Source organism: Lonchura striata, chromosome 5 (genome assembly GCF_046129695.1).
Source record: "Lonchura striata isolate bLonStr1 chromosome 5, bLonStr1.mat, whole genome shotgun sequence".
NCBI lineage: Eukaryota > Metazoa > Chordata > Aves > Passeriformes > Estrildidae > Lonchura > Lonchura striata.
The window spans coordinates 61,392,591-61,419,419 of NC_134607.1; the positions used below are offsets into that span (position 1 = coordinate 61,392,591).

Below are 26,829 nucleotides of genomic sequence, written 5' to 3' on the forward strand. Positions count from 1 at the left end.
CTAATAGGCACATTCGGTAGTGACTACATATCTAGATTGTTTCAGTTTGATTTTTTTATTTTATCTTTATTTCTGCATGGAAAAGAAATCCAGTTTAATTTAGATGTGAGAAATATTTTGAGCTGAATTCAGCTGAACATTTTGCTTGATATTATTCTTACAAAGATTAACACTACCAGATTTCACTGATCTGTCTCTCATTGACAATTTCATTTATATGCTTTCATTTATACTTAATGTTTACATTTTAGTAGTGTTTTTACACATGGATGAACCATGGCAATGGTAGAAATGTACAGTTTACCAATTTAAATGCTTTTTGAATGAGAACAGTTAAATGACTTTCATAATAATTTCACGGTATTCTAAATATTTTTTGAAATATTTTATTTTACTCTGTATGAATTGTATGCTGTGATTTCCTTAATATCTGTTATGACCGAGAATCTAAGCTAAGGGGAGCAGAATAAACTCACAGCTGTCTTTGAGGCTTGAGAGTACAGCATCACATTTTAGCATTAAAAACAAGCTTGAAAGCTTTGCCAGCGAGTATGATTCTTCTGTGATGGAAGCTGCTGCTTCTAAAAGAAAAAATAAGCTTGCTTTTCTTCCTGCAGCATTCCTATTGTGTGGGATTTTCCCCTTCCTTTTAATTGGCTGATCTATATTCAGTACTGAGGAAAAATTCAATACTTTCCTAGAATTTGGATTTCTGAGAGCAAGCTTGCTGATTAGTAGCTCCTGCATTGCAATGTGATTTGCTATCTGGGTTTGGAATTAAGGAGTTGCAGTGTGTTTTGTGAAGTTGAGTTAGACATCTAAGTAGAAAAGAGATTCAAGAATGTAATTTGTTGCAAAAATTATGAAAGGCTATAGACATGTGTTACTAATTCTTGCAAGTGTGTGCATACATTGTCTGCATAATGCAAAGCCATGAGTGCTCAGTGCCTGTTTGAAAAATAGCCTGGTGGGTCAGTAATTGGTTGGGTTTTATATAGATTGTAAAGTGTGTAAAAGGCATCCATTGTGCATTGTTAGTTGGAATGCTTAATTTAGAGTACTTTAAATCTATGAATTTGACACGTGTGCCTGAATTTTCAGTAGCAGTATAGGTTAAATGGAATTATTGACCACATAGATATTTTTGTCTTTTGTAATGTCTGTCATCTGCATGAAAGTATTTTGATAGTATATATCTGTTGCAGGGTTTGAGAAACAAACCAAAGAAAACAGGACATGTGAAACCAGACCTCATAGATGTTGATCTTGTAAGAGGTAGGTTCCGAGCTATAAAAAGCTGTATTTATCAATATTAAAATAACTGCCATCCTTTGTCTTATAATAAAAGTAGATTAGTAGGTTTAAATTAATCCCAAATGAAACAAAGCACAGCCAGCCCTACATAATTCTTCCCTAAAGCAGATGGATAGAAAATGTTGTTAAATAATGATATTAAGATTAAATTGAAAGGTTAAGAATTTAAATTTTGTTGTATAGATTTGGATTTTGAAAAAAAAAACCACTTTTGCATTGTCTTGTTTAAAAGTCTCCTACTGCCATGCATTTAGACTTTTTTTAAGTCTTCTGATGTCTGGAGGGAATGTTATGTTGAAGTTTCTGGATGGTAAAAATGTATAGGCCTTGATTGTTTTTTGCCTGTTTTAAATAACAAAATGGCAGCGGAAGGTCAGATGATATGAGACTTTTAGAGAAGTTTAGTCTTAATTTATTCTTATCTGTATGTAATTTCCCTTATGCCTCGTGAAGGCTAGGGAAAACATTATTTATTGATTTTATCCATGAGCCCAGCAGCCAGCACAATCTTCTGCATCCATTGTGGGAAGCCAGGTGGTGAACGTCTTGCATCCCACACCCAGCCTTGGCCTCCAGAAGCCTCCTCGTCCCCTCTGTCCCTGGGGCTTGGTCTCCTCTGTCCCTGGAGCCTCCCTGACGGGAGCTCTGCCTTGCCAGGGCTCGGTGGTTGTGCCACGCTCGCTGGGGCTGCCAGCACCATGGCCACGCCACGGCCACACAGTTCTCCCCAGCTCTGGCATTGACAGCCTGTGCTGGCACTCAGCCCCGTGTCCCAGCTCCATGTCCTTGGACACGGAGCAGATGGCCCCTGGCCCAGGAGAGTCCAGGGAGTTTAGGGAGAAGTGAGTCCATGATGCTGTTGAGGCAGGATGGGAATGAGGAGATTCCGAGTCAGAAGGCTGAAAGAGTGAAACTCTGATTTATTTCCAAATGTTTTGCTCTTTATACAGAGCTTCATCTAGGCCAATTCCATTGGTCCTGAAACCAACCTGCACCATTGGTGTACATTGTATGATGCACAGTGATAGAACTTAAATATAAACAATGTGAACAACAAGAGATATACAAAACCTTATTTACATTATTTTCTAACAGATTCTCAGGCTTCTGCCTGGTTAGAAACTTTCTGTTTCTCTCTTTGACAGAATCTGAAACCAGTCCAGGCTGTGCTGAGCAGCCCTGTGGCATGGCCACACAAACAGTGCTCTGGCAGTGGCTGTTTGTGTGACCAGTCCTTTTTATCCCCTTACCCTTCAATTTCACAGCACTTGTTCCTTCCTAAATTGCCCAAACCCTTACTTTCTTCCACCCCTGGATTCTTCCCTAAATGCCCTGTAAGTGCTGTGCCATCTGAACTCCTTATCCGTGAGTCCCACTCCTCAGGCAGCGTCCCTGTTCCTCTGGAGGGTGACTTGGAGAGCTGCTCCCAGCAGTGATGGTGAGGGCTCACCTCTCACCATGGTCTGTGGGGCCATGGCTCTCCTGGGACAGCCCTGGGCAGGGCCTGGTCATGGTGCACATTCCATGGTTTGGATTCCCACCTGCTTTTCTGCCTCTCTCCTGCTCTGGCCTCATGGAAATGGGCCTGAGCTGAGCTGATGGTTCCGTGTCCATTTCCTCTTGGGGTTCTGTAGGTCAGGGTGACCCCAAGAGATCGTAAAGATCTTTCCTTCCCTAGCCCAACACAGCCAGAGAAAGAGCCTGGAATGCTTCTGATTGTGCTTTCAAGGTTGTTTATTTCTTCTTATCTAAATATTCTTGCTCTGGCTAGCTAGGAGGCCATAGAATTCTGACCTCGAGCTTTGGGTGGCTCCCACCTTATATATGCAAAACTACGTGTCTGTGTTTACAATTTCTTCGCCAATTCCCATCACCTGTGTTAGACTATGAATCTCTACCTTAAACCAATAGAAAAGTGCCACCATCACACCAAGACATGGAGGACAAGATGAAGGAGAAGAAGGCTAGGACATGCCTAAAGTCCTCCATCTTGTACCCTCTTGAACCCCATTCTAAAAATCCCAAAATTCTACTTTTCCACCCTGTATTAGTTCAAATATCACACTACTGAAACCCTTGTGACTTGTAATTCCTCATACAAAATTGACAGCTTTTTCCACAGGCTAAAATTGAAGCCACAGATGTTTTTGACTTCTGATACCAGGGTCTCTGAAACCCCTGCCAGGGTCTCAAGACAGCCAGGGCAGCCAGAGGGATGTCCTGGACTCTGACAGTTCCAGTGGTGGGTCTCTGAGGAGAACCCTGGAAGGACCCTGCAAAGTATTATTTGGGCTCCTTCCTCCCATTTTATCTTTGATCTGCTCTGTGGTTGTGCAGATCACTGTTCTCACATCACCTAACAGTTTAATTTTATTAAAATGGGAATGTGAGAGAAAGTTTCTTGTAAGTTCAAATTTTACTTGATTTTGTTTCTAAGAAACAATGTTAGACCTTTTCAGTGCAGTGATGTACATCAATAGCCTTCAAATGACTGCATGGATGTCTAAGTTGGCATTAAAGTAGTTTCAGAGCTGGCAGTTTTTTACTTTTCAGCACAGAGCTCACTACTGCCAGTGCTGCTTGTAAATGAGATGGGGATGGTGTAGTAGCATGCAGTAGTTACCCTTTCAAGTCAATAATTTTGCATAATTTAAGTCAGATCCCCATTAAGTAAATTTTACACAATTTTCTGGCTGGGAAGAAAAATACATAGAGAGATATGGGAGAGAAAGGACATTTGAATCGGAGAGATAAAAAATGGTATATAAGGAGACACAAAGATCGTTTCTTTGGATGGCTTCCCTGCTCCTGGGGCTTGTCCTCAGCTGGACAGATTCACTTCAGTGCTTCCCAACCTCATTTAGTTTTCCTCAATGACATGGCTGGTGCAATTTACAGATGTTGGTATTTTAGATCCCTTTTCTGTGTTGGGAAAGGACTCTGCTGTGCCTGCACAGGCATGTAGAGTTTTCATGAGACTTACTGCTTCGTATAAAGTTTCTGATACCTGTATGAAACAGAACAATTTTTAATAATTCATTTTAGAATAATTTTTACATGGCAATGTTTTGTTATTCAAACATTCTGAAATGCAGGTATTTGTAGAAGTTTCTGATAGTGGCAGTCAAGAGGGCATCAACAGTTTATGCCATATTTGGATTGAGGAGATATTATTTAAAGGAGCAGTTATTAAATACAATAATTTGAATAAATCTTGCACTTCCACCATTTCACTGTCTTAACTAGGCTGCTATTGGAACAACTGAGGTTTCTATTAGCCATAATGATGAAAAAAAGTATTATTTTTTTTCTTTTTTTTTAAAGGATCTGCTTTTGCTAAGGCAAAACCTGAAAGTCCTTGGACATCTTTGACCCGCAAGGGAATCGTGAGAGTTGTTTTCTTTCCGTTCTTCTACAGGTGGTGGCTGCAAGTGACATCAAGGGTCATTTTTTTCTGGCTGCTTGTTCTTTACCTTCTCCAAGGTAGAGTTGCATTACAGCATCAGCTTCAACTGAATGCCTTATTTTAACCATATGGAAGCTGCAGTGTGCTGCTTGGTTCACTTCATGTTGTTAAGGTCTTTTACAGTGTTTTCAGAAAATATTGGAATAACATAGTCCCAAGCATCTCTTGTTTAACATTTCTTTTACATATATAAAGGATGCATAATGCAAAATGTAGCAGTCTCCTCACAGGTTTTCTTCAGCATTTGGCATCACATCTGAATGCAATCCAAGTTTTCAGGACTATTAATTCACTTCAGGACAACTGTTAACAAACAGAAGTCAGTTCACAGCTTTTGAGATATTTGGTATTGAGTTCTAGCAATCTGACTTTGTGAGTCCCTTAATTATATGTGATACATAAGAGGAAAATCAGAAAGGGAAGAATGTAATGGAGTGAGTCAGTATCTATCAGTATAAAAGTCACCAAAAGAATAAGTGTTTCAGAAGTTTATACAACAGATACGGAACAGAAGGTTAATGAAAGTTGGGAGCAATATAAGTACCATGAGAAGCTAAATGACTAATGAATTTTCCACTGAAATCCAATTAACATTCAGTATTACTTTTTCAAATTCACCATCTGTCGTCTCAGTTGTGAATCATTGTATCATTTGGAATTTTTAATTAGAACAATATATGGAGTTTAAAAAAAAAGGCAGTACCTCTTGTGTGATGTTATTAGCAGATATTAAATTAATCTCACCATACCAGTGCCCCAAGACCTGCAGTACTGACAAATACTCATGTGGCCTTCTATCTAAAGTTTTTCTTATCCCCATTTCTGAGATAGATTCCTAATTTGTCTGTGGTATGGTAAGAGATCTCATAGTGTTAATAATTTTAATCCTGTTTATAGTAATATAGGTAGTAAAGTACATAAGTTGTGGTTGGGTTGTTACCATGTTCATGGGTGTCTTATTCTGAGAAACACCATTGCAGTAATTTTATGTTCCTATTTGTAAATTTATTTAAAAGAAAATATACTCATACTTAATTTGTGGCATGTTTGTAAGACCCTACAAGTAGAAAAATAGTGAGACAATGCAGATTTTGAATGCAAGCAAGTTTTTAGGACATTAATTACAGAGATTTCTTACAGCCCTTTTTCCTGTCAGATTTCTTAGGGTCTCTGGTTTACTAAGCTGTGGATGGAATGCATCATTTCCCTAATCCACGTGGATTTTTAATGTGACAAAGTATTTCTGTGGTTGTGAGTTAACAAATAGCAGGAAATAATAAATAGTATTCCATATTGCACTATAATCCAACTATTTGAAATACTTGATATTAAAACTATACAGAATTAGCTACAGACTTTCTTACAGTTCTTGAAATAAATTAAAAGACTTAAATATGTAAGTGAAATTAAATGGACATATTTACTTATTGGGAACTATTCAAAACAACCCCCCTAAGCACTTATATAGAAGTTTTGCTTTTATTTTACTCAGAAAGTCTGCTTAGTTATTAATTTTTTTACAGGATTGGTAAGGCAACACCAAAATGTGGAGAATCCATGATGGAAGCTTAAAAATAAAGCACCTCAAATTCCAGTGGCCATATTTCTGCCCAGAACCTCAATATTGTAGTTTGGACATTCTGTCATCATGACAGATTTTCACTGACATTGCTGTAAAATGGCCTGACTATATTTCATTTATGTGTTCATAATTAAATAATTTACCTGAAGTTTTTTTCTATAGATTTATAAATTTCATTGCTTGGAATTATTACTTTAATATTGATTCTCTTTACAAGGGTACTTGCTAGCATTTATGTAAATCTACAGAAAAAAACTTTTCCTTGGCTGTAAATTTAAACTCTTAAGTTTTATTTGCCTTGGTTTCCTTTAGTGTAAAGTGATTAGCACAATGTTTGATAAGAGAACTACAGAGAAGTATTTTATCCTCAAGGTCACAGAACAGGCCAGTGACTTAAGATAGAAGTAAAACCTTTTTCTTCTGCTTCCTTATCTATCTAGTATATAGTAATACCTCATTTTTAACTTAAAACCTTTTTATATTCTAAGGAGAAAATGAAGTGCAGAATTATTTATTGTACATTTCTTAAGTATAAAACAACAAACTTTAATAGTGATGTAGTGTTTTTTTTGTTTTGGTGGTGAGATATATAAATATATATGTATATATTTTTAAATTTGGTATTAAAAATATTTCCAAAGTTTAAATGCTTTAAAAAGAAATGCTTGTTGGCCTTTGAAAGGTAATGTTGCTTTCTCTGAGGCAGCTTTTTGTTCAGTGTGATATTATTTCATTTGTGTCTGTTTTACAAAATAAGTCACTGTTTTAGAAAAATGGAAGTGGAAATACTATAAATACAGAAAAAAATAATTAAAAGCTCTGTAAGAAATCCTGTTCCAACCAATTCTGCCTAGCTGTCAGTAGGAGCAAATCTTGGATAATCTGAACTAGAAGATATTGTCACACTATGCAGAAATAAATTCTTGGATTTCCCTCCTATCATACTTAAAAAATATCTGATTGATAGTATTTTTCTAAATCTGTCGTGGTAGGAATGTGCAATCTGCCGATTTTTCTCCTCTGCAAAATGATTTCTTCTAGACATCTCTGCTTTACTTAAAGTTTTTTAAGCAGCAGTAGAGAATTTTAGAGTTATTTTGTGTACATCTATTCCTACAAAACATTTCACATGGAGGTACGTGTTTATCCAAATTGTATGATAGGAGCCAAAATCAGCTCCTTCTTTACATTTTATACCTCATGAAGCTAATTGTGTGTGTGAGGAACTTAGATAAGCTAATTTAGAAAGAGATAACATTATCTTTTCCTATCTGTACCTATTTTATTGATTTTTAATAAGTTGGATTTCTCATTGATGCATGTGGTCTTTGAGAACCCTTATACAGCAAAAATGTAGTTCACTTGTAGTAATAAGGGATACTCCCATGCAAAAGTTTTGTGCTTTAATTTAGGAAAAAGACAGAGGAGAAATTAGAAATAGTTTTTCCACAATCAGAAATAATTCCATTGTTTTGTATGTTCATCATGTTTCTAATACTGGTTACCTTGCTAAAGATTAGTTAATGAAAAATGCATCAAACCTCTTAGTAGAGAACATCACATCCAGATCTCTGCTCTGTTTGGTGTTGCTTCATGGGATTTATTTAGATGCTTGAATGTGGCACATAGCTTTGTATGTGGCTGCATTTTTGCAGTCAGTTTCAGTAGAGAACTGGTGACAGCTGTTGAACTTGTATTTTTTGTGCTAGAAATAGGTCTAAATTATGTGAGTTTTCACTTCTCAGTACACAAACAAAACCAAGTTCTCATGGGATGTGCAGATGTTAGGCACAGAGAATTATTTCCCAGTTCTGCTTCTGAATTGTTTCTTGGAGTTTCTGTGGGTATTTCTGGTTTTTGGGTTTGTTTTTTTTTTTTTTCTTGGTAACTTCTCTCAGCTGAGTTATACAGCCCAGCTCATCAAGCCAGAGCAACAAGGACATAGAGCAAGCAGAGAGGAGAGGGGTTACCTTTTCCCCCTGCTTCATGCCTGGTGGATGTGTTCAGGTTGACCTGGAGGCTGTAAAGATATTTCTGAGTGTTTGGACTCTGGGAGCAGGAGCCTGGTTGTTGGCAGTATATGGAAAGTAGTTATAGGGTTATAAAACAAACAGTTAGCCATGGAATTGGAAGCTGGTCCTTTTTCCAACCACAAGTTCTAGATGGAGCCCTGGTCACTTCAGCTGGATTACCCCACAGTTTACATGGTTTGTCTTTTGATCTTTCCTACTGCTAAAAAATATGCACACAAGTATATATAGAGCATTTATAGGGTTGTACTTATGCATGGGAGCCCTTCCATATGGGCAATTTTGTCCCTTGGCTGGGACATGGAGTTTAAAATGCATTCTACTATGTAAGGAGTTTCTAGTCTCAAGTCTCACCAAACTCACTGGATTGTGCTTTGTCATAACACATGATACAGAATTAAAATTATTTGAGTTGCTTTAAGGATGATATTTACTTTTTGGTTTTGTCTCCTACTGATGTTTCACCATAGTTGAAGTTGTTCCATGACAGATACAGCTTTCCAAATGTTTTTCCCCTGCTTATTTTATTCAGCCACCTTTTTTTGGGCAATGCCTGTAATATCACAAGTATGAAAGAAAAGATGGGTGCTAAGACAATAGTCAACTGTTTAGACCCTAATTGCTGCTGTTTTTCAGCAAAATAATAATTTTGTTCTCTCATAATTACATGAGTTGGCTTAAAACACAGGTAAAGGTCTGCATCTGACTGGTTTGTTTTTGACAGAAGCCATATGAGTTGGCCATTTCAGACATTAAACATCAACTTCATTTCCCTTCTTTTCCAGTTGCTGCTGTAGTGCTATTCTATACAGCCCAGAGCCCACATAATATACCTCTGACTGAAGTCATTGGGCCAATATGGCTCATGTTGCTGCTTGGGACTGTGCACTGTCAGATTGTTTCAACACGAACTCCTAAGCCACCTCCCAGCACAGGGGGTAAAAGAAGAAGGTATAGTCTGTGTTAAAGTACTTTATAATTTATGATTGTTAAACTACTGTAGAGAATGTGCATGAAAAAAAATATAGGGGTTTACAGTGTGTGTGTTGCTAGAGATGAGAAATTGGTTCTGTGTTTTTATTTGGAACTTAAAAATGGTGCTTAACTGATGCTCTTTAACTTTTATGCATTAACTAACTTAGGCATAGTTTTATTTGAATTTTAATGCATTAAATCTGACATTTTGTCTCAAAACAGTTATCTGCATAGTGGTGGAGTGACAGAGTTTATATTACTTCAAACGTGGTTTTATAAATCTGTCTAATAATCTGTGGAAAGTATATGTGAAAAGAGATGATCTTGGAAATATAGAATTTAAGTCTTCCAAGCACTCCACTGACTTGTGATTTGCTACAGTGAATTGTCCCATTAAAATGGGAAACACTTTTGTAGGTCTAAGCTTCTGATGATGAAATATGTTTTGTGTTTAAGTATATAGTAATTAATGTATAATTTTTTTAAATTAAATGGAGTTTATGAAATTGATATGACAAAGCTTTAGCAAAATACTTTGAAATCTTGCTTGTTTTTGCATGCTTAAACTGCTGAACACGTTATAGAACTAGCAGATTGCACTCACAAAACTACCTTCCCATTTTAATCTCTTCTGACAAAGGAAATTAAGGAAAGCAGCACATTTGGAAGTACATAGGGAAGGAGATGGCTCTAGTACCACAGATAACACACAAGAGGGAACAGTGCAGAGCTACGGTACAAGCACCTCTTGCTGTATTGGCGCTGTCTTCAGAGATATCTGGCATGCTGCTTTCTTTTTATCAGGGTTTGTATTTATTCAAGGCTATTATGTGTTAGAGATGCACTATCCCTTTTCTAATAAGTAAATATTGATGTAATGATTAAACTTCTGTTGATCTAGTTTTTGCTAATAGCAAACTCACCTAAGTGAAAATGGACTAATGTTTTGTTTCTTGACTTTTGCAAATGCTGATGCAATAATTTTGAAAAAATGTTGAATTGTCATAGTATAATTTAGGTTGGAAAGGACTGAAACATCATTTAGTTCTCCCCTCTTGGCATAGGCGGGGGGCAACTTCCACTAGACCACATTGTGCAAAGCCCCATCCAGCGTGGCCTTGAACTCTCCAGGGATGGGCCAGCTGCAGTTTCTCTGGGCAGCCTGTTCTGCACTCATCAGCCCCTCACTTAATAATTTCTTTCTAATTCTGAAAACTAAACCTATCTTTTTTTCCATTCTAAACCAGTGCCCCTTGTCCTGTCACTACATGCTCTTGTAAAAAGCCCCTCTCCAGCTCTGGAAGGTGCACAAAGGTTCTCCCTGGAGCCTCTTTGCCAGGCTGAACAGCCCCAGTTCTGTCAGCTGTCTTCACAGGAGAGGTGCTCCAGCCCTCTGATCATCTTGTCCCTCCTTTGGACTTGTTCCCACAGTGCAATGTCCTTCTCATACTGGGGGCCCCAGAGCTTATCATGGTTCTCCAGGTGGGATCTCATGAGAGCAGAGTACAGAATTAACTTTTAGTTAATTATATTTTGTTGACCATGTAGGCTATCAGGAAAAAAAAAACAAAACAACTTAGTTTCTCAGTTTTAATCCAATGAAAAAAGTTCAACTGTTTAATTTTACTTTATTACATTACCTCCTTGTTACTCCAAGAGAAAGCTTATTCAACTCTGTCACTGTCATCAAATGACACAGTTTTTGTTCAGGATTCAAACACTGATCAGGCTATTAAAAAAAGTTTTTCAAAAACCCATTCTATAGCTGTAAGTGCAAGACATGCTATGCATGCAGCATTTTGAGTTCTATGTATCAACATTTATCAATAAGTGAAAATATACTCAGTAAATAGTATGAAATTGAGAAAAGGGATAATGCAAATTATTACATTGATGTTTTGTGTGCATGCTGCATTGTAGATACAGCAACACTAACATGTCTGTCATACCTGTGATCTGTGCTCTTAACCACTGGTAAAATTTATGTTCCCTTCTGGAGTATCTACTTAAAACTTGGACAAGTTTTGAAAATGTTGTAAGAGGAGAGTTCATTTGACTTTCTCCTGTATGGGTTAAGCTCTCTCTGATAAACTGTAGGTCACAGTGATAGGCACCAGGGCTGTTCTTTGGGTCTGTGGGCATTAGTCTCTGGTATGCTTCAAGTGTAATCTTATAAACTTTTTACATTGACAATACTGTTCTGCAGCAAGAAGAGTGTTGGAATTTTTTTTTTTTTCTTGCCTTTCCTGCTGTTTTGTTCAGAGTATTTTCAGTTGAGAAGGGCTATGTGGAACTTATCCTAAAGACTTGTTTAAACCATTTAATGAGAGGTAGTGTGTGTATATATATAGATGTTAAGCCTCCATGATGACTACTTAATATATACAGTATCTTCAAAGGAAAAAGAACAGGGAGTGACTGAGAGGGCTGTAAACAGGCCTTAGTCCTTTGTTAACCCCTTCAGTTGCAGAGGCACAGTTGCTTTTATGTCTAGAGCCATACAAACTTGTTCAGATGAAAAACACCCTTTTTTTTTTTTTTTTTTTTTTTCCCAGGGGAACATGCAGTCCAGTTTCTTCATGTAATTTTTTTCATAATAATACAAACAGTTTTGTCAGCACAATGGGAGTGGGCCTGGGAATGAGGAAGCAAGAGTACAGTGTGGAGTACATTGACTACTTGGTGATATTACTTAAAGAAAATTATATGAAAACTCAGTACAAGGAGGCCTCACAGCTACACTTGTCCTATTTCTTAAGACATACTTGGAAGCTCTTTAGATAAGCACATTAGAATGTCTTATATAGAATGTCTGATTAGTACTTATTTTCAGCAATTTTTCACTTACACAAATCTTTGACATACTGTTTTGAAGAATTTTAAGTATAGGTCATAAATACATGCTTTCAAATTAACCTCAGAAGTTACATTCTCTGTGTTAGGGCAGGACTCTGTGTGCCTACACCATTTGCCTGTGCTCAGATCATTGGTAAACTGGAACTGTGTATTAAATAAATATCCCTTCCATTGGCAGAACTCACTCTGACTTAAAAATTATAATTCTAAGCTTTAATCCAGAATAGGGGCAATTTAGAAAATACAGTTGATTAAGAATGTATGTATATATAGTAATTCTAGAAAACCGTACATTTTTGTCAGCTAGGGATATATTATTTGTGTTTGTTACTGTGGAGTTTTTTGTTCCGTTTTTCTTTTAAATATGTGCACAAAAGCCTAACTTTAAGCCCAAATGTATGCTTTTCTGGCTTGAGACCTACACTTAAATTTAGGGAGTCTTACAAAATAAAAAATAACTTTGGTTTCTCTGTTAGAAGCAAATAAAGATTTCAGTCAAGCTCCCTGATATTTAGAATGAGCCTTAGCTGATACCAGACCAGTAACTTCGTTCTTGCGATTTTAGCACTCAAACATTGCTTGAGCAGTGAAATCCTATCTGAAAAGGTTGTGCATACATGGTTGTGTTCCTTCTTTCTCTTATCTGTTCCTATTCAATTGTTTGAGGCTACTTCTTCTAGCTTTAAAATTTTGTATAAGATGTATATAAACGTCTCAAATCAAATTTGGAAGAGCTGCCTTCAAATTAATCTGCTTGTACAGTTTAGTAGCTTGTGGAGGAGGTGTTTCTGACTGGATGTGTGTGTGTGATGATAATTGCATTTACTTCTGCACTGTCTGAAATAAATTTTCAAGAAGTGTTGGAGGAATATTTCTTGAATTACAGATTAGCATATCTGGATTCCTCCTTATTGCAGATAATTTAATTTTAATGCTACTTCCTCAGTACTCACAACTGACCTTATTATTTTGCAATGAGTTGCCACTGAAAGGCAGTCCCTTTGCTTTAAAAGGAATATCAATGTTAACCTTTTTCCTGGTTAGGGTGACAAAATTAAGTTAAAGATGGGAAAGGAGGATTAAACACTTTAGTAACATTGTCTCTTCTCTTGATCATTTTGTCTGCATTCCTTTATTCCATTTTTTCTGCGTCCCTTTATTTTGTGAGCTGGATTGGTCCTTTTTGGATTTTTTTTTTTTATATTTTATCCAGCTGTCCCTAGCTTTTTGTTTTCAGGACTCCCCTTTATGTGTGGGATACCTTATCTTGGAAGGAATGTGAGGCAACTCTCCAAATTCTCCCAATTTGTTTGATGTACATATTAAAGAGGAATTTAATCTTCTGCTGTGTAATCCAAGCCCTCAGAGAATACCTCAGTCCTTAAAGAGAAAGGCAGTGCATATTCCCTCACAGGAGCACCAGATCAATCAACAGATTCTTGATAGTTCCCTGACCTATGCCCAGTGCTCTATTTGTAATAAAAATCAAAAATTTCAGAAGCATTATTTATAACAGTTTCCTCTTTTTTTTCTCTCCCACCCTTTTTCCACCAAGCATTCTGAGAACTTAAAAACTAAAATTTAATTTACTTTGACAATAGACAAGTTTAAGAGATGACTAAAAGTCCCTGTCAGTAAGGTAGCAAGTTCCTCTTCCTCTTCATTCCTTCATCCACTGCACTTTCTAGTTTGGGAGTATAATCATCCAAATGTTTGCTTTGAGAGAGCCTTCTTCTTGGATGAGGTAGTCTTGCTGATGCAATTATTGTCTAGGAAAGGGCCTTGATTCTAGAGGATGTTATGGGAGACTACTGAGTGAGAGATTTGTTCTTTAAAATCCTTGAGGTTTTGTCCTTTAAAAAAGAGCTTAATTGGTATTTTTGAAAGAGATACTAAAAGTTTTGCCTGGGTGTTACTGGATAATGAAGAAAAGAGTAGATCCCCTTCTCTTTAGTAGGGTTGTCAGTAAGCAGAGTATATTCAAAGCAGCACCAAATATTAGTGTACAGAGTACTGAACAGCATGCTTGTTTGCAGCTTCAGGAAATTGCATGCTTGCTTTGAATTAATAATTATTAAAGCAACTTCTGGCATACCTCTCCTATTTGTTAAGATTGAATAGAGGATTTTTCTTTCACTGTTGAGGCTTGTAGTTCTTCAATTACCGAAGCTGCTGTGAAGTTTTATTTTTAAAAAAACAGATTTCCTTTTATCTTCTTTCAGTAGCTAGTGATATATATGTCTTTCACATGCTGCAGTCTATTTTATAATAGTTTTATTGGAGGATAATGGGTATTATTTAGAAGATGAAATAATTACAAATATGGCATCAAAATCAAATGTTAATACTGTTAGTGGGTGGACATCTTACTAAAGCTAAAACATGCTTGATAGGAATAAGCAGGATTTAGACTGCGAAATAATTAAGAGAATAATTAATTTAATATATGTATTTGTTTTAAATATAGATCTAAGAAAGCAAAAACCTCAATAGATAAATCCACTGAAACTGATAATGGCTACGTGTCCCTCGATGGGAAAAAGCCAGGTAAAGGCAGTGAAGAATGTGTGCAGGGCCATGAACGGCGGTGTGAAGTGATTAGGCCAGAAGAGACAGGGTGGAGCCCTTCCACAGTGAGGGATGCCTTGAGCAACCACAGTCACCACAAAGTAAGTGTGTTTTGTTGCTTTTTATGATGCCTTTGATGCATTTTTATCTACTTTATCCTTAAAAATATTTTAAAAATTAAATTAGGCTTAGGGTCCTGGAGCCAAAAATTACAGTATGTTGTCTTACTTCATCATGTTCCTGGCCTTTCCTTTTTGTAGGAGGAACCTTAGTGGTGTTTAAACATTCTTTGGTATTCCTTATTTCAATGGACAAGTTTGTGTGCTGTCTTTTATCTCTGGGTATTTCCTGACCAGTTAAGCATTCTATACCTTCTCTGAGAGTCTGGGTATCTATGGTCTGTCTCTGTGATAAAATGAACCAGATTTTGGGTTACTGACAACATGTAATTTTAAGGTCATTCTGAACATTTATTTGCCTGTGAATTGTCTTCCTTTTCCTTTTTTTTTTTTTTAATTGATTATGTGAAAGATGAGGAAATCAGGATTTTCCTCCAAGTGAAATAGGCAGGACTCTATGGTGAGGAGTAAGAATGAGATGAAATAATAAAATCTTTACAGAATCACAGGAAGTGATCATGGAAGAAATCAGAACTTTTTGTCTGGGTCTTATTGTCTCCTGGATATCCTGTATACAAAGTAACACACATTAGTGACCTCAGTATTCAACATAAATCCTCTAAGTGCTTCATCCTTGTAAGAGGTGGTAAATGTTAACTTTGCACTGAATACATTGATAATTCAGTGTTATACTGTTACTTTTGATTGGTTAGTTAGTTTGGATTTTTTGTTTAGGTTTGTTCTCTTTTCAGATTTGGATACATTTTCTCTAAGCCCATCTTGGCATGTTCAGTTTATGAAAAATCACTTTTAAAATAAGAGCATCATAATCTTTCTTGAGGCTAATGTGAACTAGGCCCTCCTTTGAAAAAATATTTTTGATGTTACAATTTCTATTCCAAAATTCTTGTTCTGCCAATTCTGAGTCTTGAAAATGCAATAATATCTGGTTTAACTGAGCATAGATACCAAAGCTGTAGAAAGAAATTTAATTTCACTAGTTGAGAATAAGACTCTGTGTCTTACTAATACTGTTTTTCTTGCACTAGGATACTCACAGGACTGTGACAAATTTATCAGATGAAGTTTCTAGTGAGGAAGGGCCTGAAACTGGCTATTCTTCACGCCGCAATGTAGAACGCACGTCTAGCGACTGTACACTTCGAAACAGGAAATCTCACCATTATAAGAAACACTACCCTCTGGAGGTATGTTCATTTCTATTGCTTCTTGCCTGTAAATTCTTAAAACAACTTGACTTCTTATTGAGTAAGGTATATTGAGCAAGCAGCTTGCATGTACTTGGTTGCTGGCTGGAGTTCAACGATGACATTTCCACAAATGTTTTTTTTTTTTTTTCCATATTGGTTTTTAGGAGTTTGTAAATTGGAAGTCATGCTAGTGAGGAACAGAATTTTTTTTCTTTGCTTTTGTTTAATGACAGTGTTTTGAAATTAAAAGATTGTAATCTAGTTTTTTTCGAGCTATTTTTCAATTGGCTATAAGTAGACTAAAATATGTTTGGTAGATCTTGCATCAGGTTATGGTATACCGTTGCTGTCCCATGACACCAGTTATCTCCTCTGGAAATTTGCTTTGTTACAGAAACAGTAGTAATTGAGAATATGCAGATTTTCAGTATGGTACTGCTCCTGTTTCTCTCCATTTAGTATTTTGGATTCACTTGCTTTCTTGTGGAAAAGTCGGATTGACTCTGAGTTTTCATTTCCTCGTATTCATTTAAACAATTATATTAAATCTTGTAGTGAAATTTTAACAAAATTTTCAATGTAGAAAAAATACTAAAATTTTAAGAGACATGATGACATTAATAGCTTATAATAGGGGATTTCACAGATTCCTTGTGAGCAGAATTCTTAATTCAGACATTGAAAGAGAATGGGATATCTTATTGTGGTTTTGTTTATTTATTCATTATTTTTTAAAAATTATGCTGTTTTGCTAATATATGGATCTTAACAGATGTGTAACACTTTTTAAAGGCTGTATTGCTTTTTTTTCTCTAAGGCTGAACAAAGAAAGCAAAGAGTAAAATCAGCACTGACAAAAGTCCACTGACAGATGGGCTTGATAGGTCATAAGTAAACTCTCTACCTGATATAGGAAATGTGTATTGGAAAGGTTCAGGTACTGCTTACTCTGATCACAACTGCAAAGTCTTGAAGTTGATGCTTTGGATAAAAAAACCATTATTAAATAAGCTAATCTTTAACACATTTCTCACAGACTTTGGCTAGAAAGATCCAGAATGTTAATTGATCTCAGCTTTTAATGCCTTTTGCATGTGTGGTTTGAGATAATAGCACTGTTTGTTTCATGTCACAGATGTCCCTTCACTGTGTGCTTGTGCAGGCGTAGTGCTTCACAGGAGGAAGCAGAAAGGCACCATTACAGTTGATTTCTTTTGTTTTTCATCTTAGATATATTTTCCTCTAGCGTAGAGTGCTTCAAAGCTAGGGAAAGCTTTGTAGATACCTTCAGAAACTAGAGACAAAATGTAATCCCTGTTTAGCTGTGGCAGTACTGTTTTACACTTATTCCCCATTCACTGATCAACTGATGCAACGAAAGAGGAAGCTTTTCTTTCTGCTCCCAACTCGCCTCCCCCACACCATTACAAAGAAATGGAAACAATAGTTTTCAAATCAGTGAAAGCTTTCTTTGTATTACAAAAAAAAAAATTAGTGAAATCAGTGGATATACTCTCAAATTTTGTCCTGCATTTTCTTTTATCTTCAGGTTTATGTGTCTACTTAATTGTTATTTGAGCAAACTATTTTTCATGTTCTTACTTCATTAACTTTGAGCCTCGGTGGTACCCAGTAGTGACTGCCTTCTATAAATATCTTCTTTTTTGCTTAAAAAAATACTTCCGACTCTTTCTGCATTGATGTTATCCCTCTCTTTGTAAGAGGTGCAGAAAGAGTTCAGACCAATTTTTTTCTAAACATTTCTTTAGAAAATGGTTTGTGTAAAATACATTAAGCATAGTTTTCAGAAAGCATGAAGAACATTTCTTCAGGTACTAATGGACTGTGGACTAAGTTAGTATGTCTGCTGAACAGTGCTTAATTTTCTTTCAGTGTAAAATATTGTGTGTTCTCAAGAGGAATTAGTAGAAATAAACTTGGTATTAAGAGGGAATGGAAATTGCCAGAGGATGGCAGTGAGTAGACTGATACTGCTTTAATACCACACCCCTGTCTTGCTGGAAATGGATTCTGTTTATTGTATAAAATAATTCAGACTCTACATTATTGTTCTGAAGACAACATAGGTTGTTTGATGTGTATGCCTTGGGAGATTTCAATATCCCAAATTTAGGATTTTTCTTTCTTTATCTAAGAGCTTGGTAAAACTTGAGTTTACAAAGGCATACTTGTTTGTCAAGTGCAGTTTGTTTAAAATAATTAAATGCTTAGGTCTAACAGTGCAGATTACACATAAACCTGGCATCAGCTATATGTACCCTTGCTTTTTTTCCCCCCCTTTCTATATTTGATGCATCACTGTCTTCAAACAAGCTTGCTCTGTCTTTGAGAAGGTGTGTTAGTAGTAACAATGTGACTTTAGGGGACTTTGAGGGTCAGTTCCTCAGAAGTTGGAGATATAGCTGGAGTCTGTGGCTTGATAATTGCTGTTAAATTCTAAACTAGTGAGCTCTAAAAGTCTGTGAAGTAGTTATTTCCTTTTAATAATGAGTATGATTAGGTTCTTCCTTATTGTGACCCCCACCCTAAAAAGCAGAGGTCATTTTGGTACAGTATCTTGAAATGTGCAACCTCTTAGACACATTTGCAATAAATATAAAAACCTTTCTGATGACAAGGATAATGGATTAGAACCTAAAAATCCAGATGAACACAGATGCACTGATCTGAACTTTAAAACATCTCTGACAGGAAATGATATAGAATGAAACAGCAGCATTAATGCCAGTGGATGTTTGGCTTTCAGGATACACCTAAATCAGGTACCAGCTGCAGTTCCCGGTGCTCAAGCTCCAGACAGGACTCGGAGAGTGCGAGGCCAGAGTCAGAAACAGAAGATGTGCTGTGGGAGGACCTCTTACACTGTGCTGAGTGCCACTCGTCCTGTACCAGCGAGACAGACGTGGAAAGCCCTCAAGTGAACCCTTGTGTGAAGAAAGAATTCAGAGATGACCCATTTCATCAGGTTGGTACCCACCAATTCTGGTTTTTTACACTACACACAAGGTCAGTGTTACCTATCTATCGTACATCACAGAAAGCCTGGGAGAAAGACCTATATTAGATGGAAGTAACAAAGCCAAAGTGATTTGATAGACTTTAAACAAGTAAAACTTGATTTCTGCTACTCAGTTATTAATTTTTCAAAAGAAGATGGTATGGCAATATATCAAAATAGCCTATAGAATAGTGTTTGAATCTTAATACTAATTTAGGGCAAGTACTGATTGATTTAAGTTTCCTCTGTGATAGGTGGTTCTGTTTGGTTGTTTATTTTTCTGATTTGGGTTTTGTTCTTTTTTGTGTTTATTTGTTTTGTGTAATTTTATATTGTTTTGGTTTTGGTGTGTTTTCCCCCATTTTTGTTTTTATCTAGTGGAATTACTTCTCATAAGCACTTACCAGACACCTTTCTGTTTGCTTGTTTGGAAATGTATATATAAGAAAAGCAAACAGAAGGATAACATATGCTATATGTATATGTGTATATATATATATGATATCATGGCTGTATTATGTAGGTCTAAATTCTATTTTATTTTTTTTTTTACCTTAAAGCTTATAATAACAATTTTGATTATTTCATGCAGTGTTTTCTTTTTTTATTTTTAGTTCTTCCTGCTTGCATTCCATAAAACACTAAACCTTGTAATGAGTTGAATTACAGTCTATATATTGACTAAAGGATTTATATTGATTTGACCAGTTGAAAATTTTTCTATTTTATTGTAGATTGTAAATTTTTGAGTTTCAGCTCCTGGTGTTGATACTCCCTCTAGAGGGAGAGCTCGGAAAACTGTGGCTAAGAAAAACCTGCAATATTTACATTCTTTTAATATTATAAATAATTTCTTCTTCACCCAGTGGAAATAAGGGAGATAACTGAGTACTCAGCAGATTAGAAATATTTCAGATCAATACTTACAAAGCAAGCAATAAAATAAAAAGAGAGCTTTCCTTGCAATCAATGATAAGTAATACCTAGAAATAATAGCATGCCCTTGTCCCTGCCAGCACCAGCACTTCCAGCAGTGTGATGCACATCATGCCAGGTGGCTAAAGCTGAAAGCTGTTTTAATCTCCTGAATGGGAGAGGAGGGAAACAGGACTGAGGAAAACCAAGAAATGGCCACAGCAGTACTTGTCACCTCAACATTTTTTCTATATCCCTTAGTGCTCATTTGGCTCTGTGGTTTGAAAGAAAGGTCCCTGAGCCCTAAGTGCATTCAGAAGATTAACCTGGGGTTGCTTGGCTCTAGGAGCTGCCTGTATTGATTAGACACCTACTGCTCTCTGAGTCTGGGCAGATACAGTGTGCACAGGGGGGTCTTTATACATAAGAAGGATTTTGAAGCCATTAAGAGAAAATGAAAAAAAAACTGCTTCCCTTAGGCTTAACCTGAGAAGAGTGTTTTTCAGAATGTTAGGGGTAAATAAATAAAATAACTTCATTAAATGTGTCAGATTTAAAAATTACTTACAAGTAGAACTTTGTTTTCACATTTCTCTCTTCTTTGATATGTTTGACTGAAAAAGAAGCCAATAAATCCTAAATCCCATTAACTCATCCCTATTAGAAAATGTAGTATAGAGAAGGAGAGACTTCTGTTGTCACAGCTATTTCTTTGAAAAAAGGGGAAGATTTTGAGGAATGAGGTTAATATATTGTAGAAATAAATGCTGTATAGGAATATTTGTGTCACTCTAAAGTGTTTTGGGGTAGTTTTTTTTGTTTGTTTGGGGTTTTTGGTTTTTTTGTGTGTTTTTTTTTGTTGTTGCTTTTTTGTTTCATTTTTGGGGTGTTTTTGGGAGGGGGTTTATTAGTATATTGCTGACAAAGGCATATTGACATGAAAATAGATTCTTATTTCTGATGGAAGATATTCTTTGCCTTTCCCAGAGTCATTTGCCTTGGATCCACAGTTTGAATCCAGGACTAGAAAAAATAAGTGCAATTGTATGGGAGGGTAATGACTGCAAGAAAGCAGATATGTCTGTGCTTGAAATCAGTGGTATGATAATGAACAGAGTGAGTATTTGTCTTAATTTATGCAAATATTGTATTTAGAAGTGTAAGCACTACCAGGCTTGGTTTATGGGTTTTTTGGTGGTTTTTTTTTTTTTGGTGGTTGGTTGTGGGTTTTTAAATTTGTTTTATTGTTCATGTTATTGTTTAAGTATCTGTTATTCACATTATTGGTCTATGGCTTACATCACTCTGATTTACTTGTTACTGCTAGATTAAAGAGCCTAGGAGATCTTCAGTGTTAGGACAATAAAAGGTGTTTGCTTTGTTAGGTGCTTGCTAACGTAGCCAACCACAGTTTATTTGTACATGTTGTGAATAATCAAGTTTATCTCCTTGATTTCAATGAACAAATAATATATTTGGTTAGGAATGTACAGATATGATCTGGATGCTAAAGTTAGGATTAGAAAAGAAAGCGTTTCCCTTTACGAAGCAAACCTTTAAGGGGGTGAGTGGGATGTTCTTACTAGTCCTCCCTCCTTTTTCCTAGTACTCCTCTTCAGGAAAAAGTTGGAAATGCATTTAATTGATGTGATCTTTTTCAGAATAGACAACATGGGTATTTTGTAGAGTTGCTCATAAAATCCAAGCATAGCTGAAGAAAACTCTCACTAGTTCTGGCAAGTTGATACTCCCTCTCTCCCACTTGTTAAAAAGCAACTTATACACAAACCTAGTTCTGATCTCTGCCTGACTTAGGGACTTTACAGGTTTGGATGCAAGACAGCAGAAAGAAACTCAGCAAAGCCACAGCCAGCACAACAGACCTCCAGTCCTGTCTGCACTATAGACACTTTGATTCCACTATAAAGGATACAACCCAGACCAAACAGAAACATACAGGAGCAGCATACAGGGTTGAAGCCCAGTCTGATTGGCCCACTTGGCTAATTCAGCATTCAGTGAATTTTTAATGCAGGAATATGCACTGGAGTTTAACTGCAGTGTTTTATTGATGGGTTTTTAAATTATTTGGTTCTTGTACATTAAGGGCTCTTTGAGGATTTCCTGGTTTTTAAATAATAAAACTGGATAATGATTGGTGGAAGTTTTCATGCAATTTACCAGATAATAAATTGTTCTTTGTGATAAAATAAAAACATTAATATTTTTTTTATTGAATTAATGACAAAATAATTCCAAAATTAAATACATACCTTGTTTTTTTGTTGTTGTTTTTAGGTGAACAGCTATATACCAGGAATTGGCTATCAGATTTTTGGAAATGTCATATCTTTAATCTTGGGTTTAATGCCCTTTGCCTTTCGACTTTTCCAAGCTAAAGATTTAGAACAGCTAGCTGCACATTCTGCCACTGAGCTTTGCATGACTGCATTTGGATCCGATGGAGATGTTCTGGTGCTCTCAATGGTTATTATAAGTTTTGTGGTCCGGGTGTCTCTAGTGTGGATTTTCTTTTTTCTGCTCTGTGTAGCAGAGAGAACATATAAACAGGTATGAACAGCAGACCAAGAGGCTTCATCTAAAGCAAACCAAGGTTTAATGTTTGCATTTTTTGACTTTGTGCCTATTTTAAACTTGTTTTCATCAGCATGCTATGAGTCATAGATCGGTGATGACAAGCACTTCAGTGGGGCTTGCAGTTCAGGAGATGACTCAGTTCCAGTGGACTGAAGTCTCTGAAGCTAAAAGGTTTTTTTTTTTTGGTGGTGTTTTTATTTTCTTGAAGAGAATTTCTGGGGGAAAACTGGCTCAGTGTGTTAACCCAATGCTTAGTTATTTCCCAGTTTGTTTCGGCTTTTCACAAGGAGAAGTGGTTTCAGGAAAAGAACACTATGAACTTCCAGTGTGTTTTGTTGAAAACCTTCAATTTGATTAATAGAATCATAAAATAGTTTGGGTTGGAAGGGACCTTAAAGATCATCAGTTCCAACCCCTCTGCCATGGGCAGGGACAGCTTCCGTTAGAGCAGCTGCTCAGAGCCCCATCCAACCTTGTCTTGGACACTTCCAGGGATGGGACATTGACAATGCTTCTGTCCATCCTGGCCAAGGCCCAGTGTGCTTTGTTGTTAGATCAGTTCTGTAGCTGGAGATGGTGACAGCTGCTCTCTGCTGTACTACTCCATTGCTTGTTATTGCAATTGAAATTTCAGAGAGCAACCTTACTAGCTGCAAAAGAAACATTTTTATACTTTCTGTTCTCAAATTATAGTCAAAAAATGTGATATAATACAGTAGAATAGAATTAACCTGCTTCTAATAATGATTTCTATTGAAAGGAACATCTGTGGTGTAAGTGCTCTCTAATGCAAGTGATTGGCAGGTTAGGTTTATTTTTTCCAGGATTTTAAGAACATAGCAGATCTGTTGTCTAAAATATGCAGAAAGGAACTCAAAAGTGTAGCTAAATTTTGTTAATCATTAGAATGTGGAGACTTTAAAAATGTTTTTGTGTATTTCTTCTCTTTAATAATATGCTGCACTTCTGGTTTATATTAACATATTTTAATTTACACTGGTATGTTTAACTTTATGTTGTACTTCACATTTATATTTAGTGGAGCCTTTTCTCTTGTGTTTTTAGTACCTCTGAAAATCATTTAACAGCTGAAGTAATTTTTTTTCTTCTCTTCAGAGGCTGCTTTTTGCTAAACTTTTTGGTCATCTAACATCTGCCAGAAGGGCAAGAAAATCGGAGGTACCTCACTTTCGCTTGAAGAAAGTGCAGAATATAAAAATGTGGCTTTCTCTCAGGTCCTATCTAAAGGTAAAATAATGTATATTTTTCCTTTAATAAGATTTTAACACAAAAAAATTCTAAACATCTTATGTTCTTACATAAAATATCTCCTATGCTGCTGATGGAAGTTTGGTGTAGATTATTTCCTCCTGTACACTTACTATTGGTGCATTTGTCCCATATATGCTTTGTTTTTGTGACTGGGCCAGCAGTGCCTTCAGACAGACAGATTTTGAGAAAGTTGATGTGTGGTTTTCACCTTGTTTTAAAGTTTGAGTGCGTTCAGAGTTGGAGTCTTGACTTAGCAGTGCCAGCTGAAAAGTTGTGTGAGTATGTTGAGTAAAAAATGACCACATGTAGTCTAATACTGACACTTAAGAGTCTCATTAGTTGGTGTCATTAACACAAGGAATTTATAAAGCAAGACAGTTCTTGTGTATTTGTGCTGTGAGTGTATGGATGCCAGGTGAAGCTATAAATTTTGCCCAAGTATTACCTGTAAGATACACTGATTCCTGAAATCTCCTATTAGTTTTTACAAGCAGAAAAAGACTAGTGAAAACATAAAGGAATTATGGTGTGGAGGCTGAAGAGGGTGGAAAGCAGGAACTATAAGCAAAAAAATTTAGTGTGGTGCTGGTGGGATGAAAGGAGGATAACATCACTTTGATAATAGATTGTAGTTGGGATGTTCTAAATTTCTGCATATGGTAGCACCTTGGTGGAATGTCTTCCCTGCTTTCCTTGGAACCACATTTGTATATTCCACCTTTTCCTGTGCCACCGAAAACGTTTGTATAATAATGTGACTAACAAAAAGGGATCAGAGACCACTGTGTGTAGGGAACTGACTCAACTGAGAAATAACCAGTGAAGAGCAGTGTGATTCTAACTATTTGTGCTGACTGGGTGGGCTTTCACTCACATTTGCATATCCTGTATTTTCAGCGTCGAGGTCCTCAGCGCTCAGTGGATGTGATAGTTTCATCTGCCTTCCTCCTGACTATCTCAGTTGTGTTTATCTGTTGTGCACAGGTGAGGAAACTTTATTTGTAGAGAAACAGCCATGACTTAAATAGTTTTGAAAACAGTTTTGAGTGCCTTCTGCATGGTGATGTCTAGTAAGTTAAAAGATCCCAGTGAAAAACCAGTAATAGCTGTTAAGAGCTTTTTGGAATAGAATTCCATTTTGTATCATCATTTCATCTACTTTAGAATATTTTTCTGTAATAGCAGAAGAAATTCTGTTGCAACAAATTAGAAGGCTAGGTAATCATCAATGGTATGGAGTCTAATGAGGGCAAGTGGTGAATTCTGCACCTGGGACAATGTGATTCTTGGGAGTGTCCTGTGCAGGACGAGGAGGAGTTGGCTTGATCGGTTATCCTTGTGTATCCCTGCTAGCTCAGGATATTCTGTGATATCACTGTTATATTTTAAATCTGTGCCCTCCTTCATTTTTTCACTGTGGATTTTGGAACTTTTGTTTTTCTCCATTTTGCATCAAAATACACTTCTGCAAAGACAGTTGATACTGACCTTGGTTGATGCTTTTGTGAAAAACAGGATTGTTGGCTATATTTGCCTGCCCTCTAGTGGAAAGTCTTTTAGTAAGCAAATCTATGTTTAAAGAAGATTTCTGTTGCTTAAGATTTGTCTTTAAACTTCTGTTTCAAAATATAGAGGATCTTCTGAATGGCTTCTGGTTGTGTTTTCTTTACAATTTCTAATTACCTCTATTGTGTTTGCCTGCTAGCTAGATATAAGTATTTTATTAAGAATGTAATTTACATAAAACTTAGTACATGTGAGGGTATTTTTTTTTTTCATCCCACATAGTGCCTTTGCAAGTCTGAACAGGAGTTAAAGATTCTCTTAGAGTGTATTTTTTTTATTTACCTTTTCTCAGACCTCATAGCTCTGATACAGTGTTGGTTTAAAATTATGAGTTAAATTTTATAGGCCTAAAAACCTTCCATATATTCATTACTGGGATATGTTTCTTGAAGTGGAGATATGTAACTATTTTATTGTATCATAATGTAATTATTTCAAATTAAATTTTGATTTCTTTCCTCTTTTTTTTTCAGCTACTTCACATGCACGAGATTTTCCGTGATTGTCACTACAACTGGGAACTCGTAATTTGGTGCATTTCTCTAACTGTTTTTCTCTTAAGATTTGTTACTCTTGGATCTGAAACAAGTAAAAAGTACAGCAATACCTCAATATTACTTACTGAGCAGGTGAGAATTTGTATAGACCTATATTTTTATATCTAAACAACTCATTAATCCAATAGGTCTCAGACCATGTAGATTTATTAAAATAGTTTGGATTAGAGAGTTAATTATGGGGAAGTGAACCAACTTTGCAGTGCCAAAGTTCAGTTTCTGAGATAAATGTTTGACTTTATCCCAACTTCTGTTTAAGTGAGCTTAGAGGTACTATCTCCTTTGATACAATTTAACATCTAACAGAACACAAACATAAAAGAATAGTTTTTAAATAGGAAAAAAAACCTTGGTATCTCAGTGTTGGATGGGTGAGTAAAAGATCTGAAGACAAGCTTAACCATCTATGAAGTGAGTTTGTGTTTCCAGTCCAATAGTTTAGGACTACTACATTGCAGGGATTACACACAGCCTCTTCTGGACTCCTTGGAAATTTCTTTTTCAGGCTTGTCATTCTTCAGGTTTGTCTTTGGGTCTATGTGTGTTTCTTCTCAAGAATGTTCTGGTTGGTGTTTGTACTTCAAGCTTCCCTCTCTGCTCTGCCTGACACTGCTGATAGTTTTCCAAGCTAAGCATGTTCAGTTAGTGTTAGGTTAGAAAGAAATTTCTTTCTTCTGAAGTTTCACATTGGTACAAAACAACCCTTTCAGGGCAAGGTAAATAGGCAGTTCCAGAAACCTTCCCAGGTTTCCTACAGAAAATGTGTTAAAGTAGGAGTATC

General features: G+C 36.3%; 1 protein-coding gene across 1 annotated transcript in view; it reads left to right on the forward strand.

Annotated features, from left to right (window-relative positions):
• PHTF2 (putative homeodomain transcription factor 2) overlaps positions 1 to 26,829 on the forward strand; it is a 63,465-nt gene that overhangs the window by 28,645 nt on the left and 7,991 nt on the right. The window contains exons 4-15 of the mRNA XM_077783649.1: positions 1,206 to 1,275; positions 4,639 to 4,797; positions 9,178 to 9,343; positions 10,008 to 10,172; positions 14,691 to 14,892; positions 15,960 to 16,118; positions 18,889 to 19,107; positions 21,043 to 21,171; positions 22,354 to 22,626; positions 23,770 to 23,901; positions 24,823 to 24,909; positions 25,965 to 26,120. Coding sequence (XP_077639775.1) covers positions 1,206 to 1,275; positions 4,639 to 4,797; positions 9,178 to 9,343; positions 10,008 to 10,172; positions 14,691 to 14,892; positions 15,960 to 16,118; positions 18,889 to 19,107; positions 21,043 to 21,171; positions 22,354 to 22,626; positions 23,770 to 23,901; positions 24,823 to 24,909; positions 25,965 to 26,120 — 1,917 coding nt within the window. The remainder of the gene's footprint in view (positions 1 to 1,205; positions 1,276 to 4,638; positions 4,798 to 9,177; positions 9,344 to 10,007; positions 10,173 to 14,690; positions 14,893 to 15,959; positions 16,119 to 18,888; positions 19,108 to 21,042; positions 21,172 to 22,353; positions 22,627 to 23,769; positions 23,902 to 24,822; positions 24,910 to 25,964; positions 26,121 to 26,829) is intronic.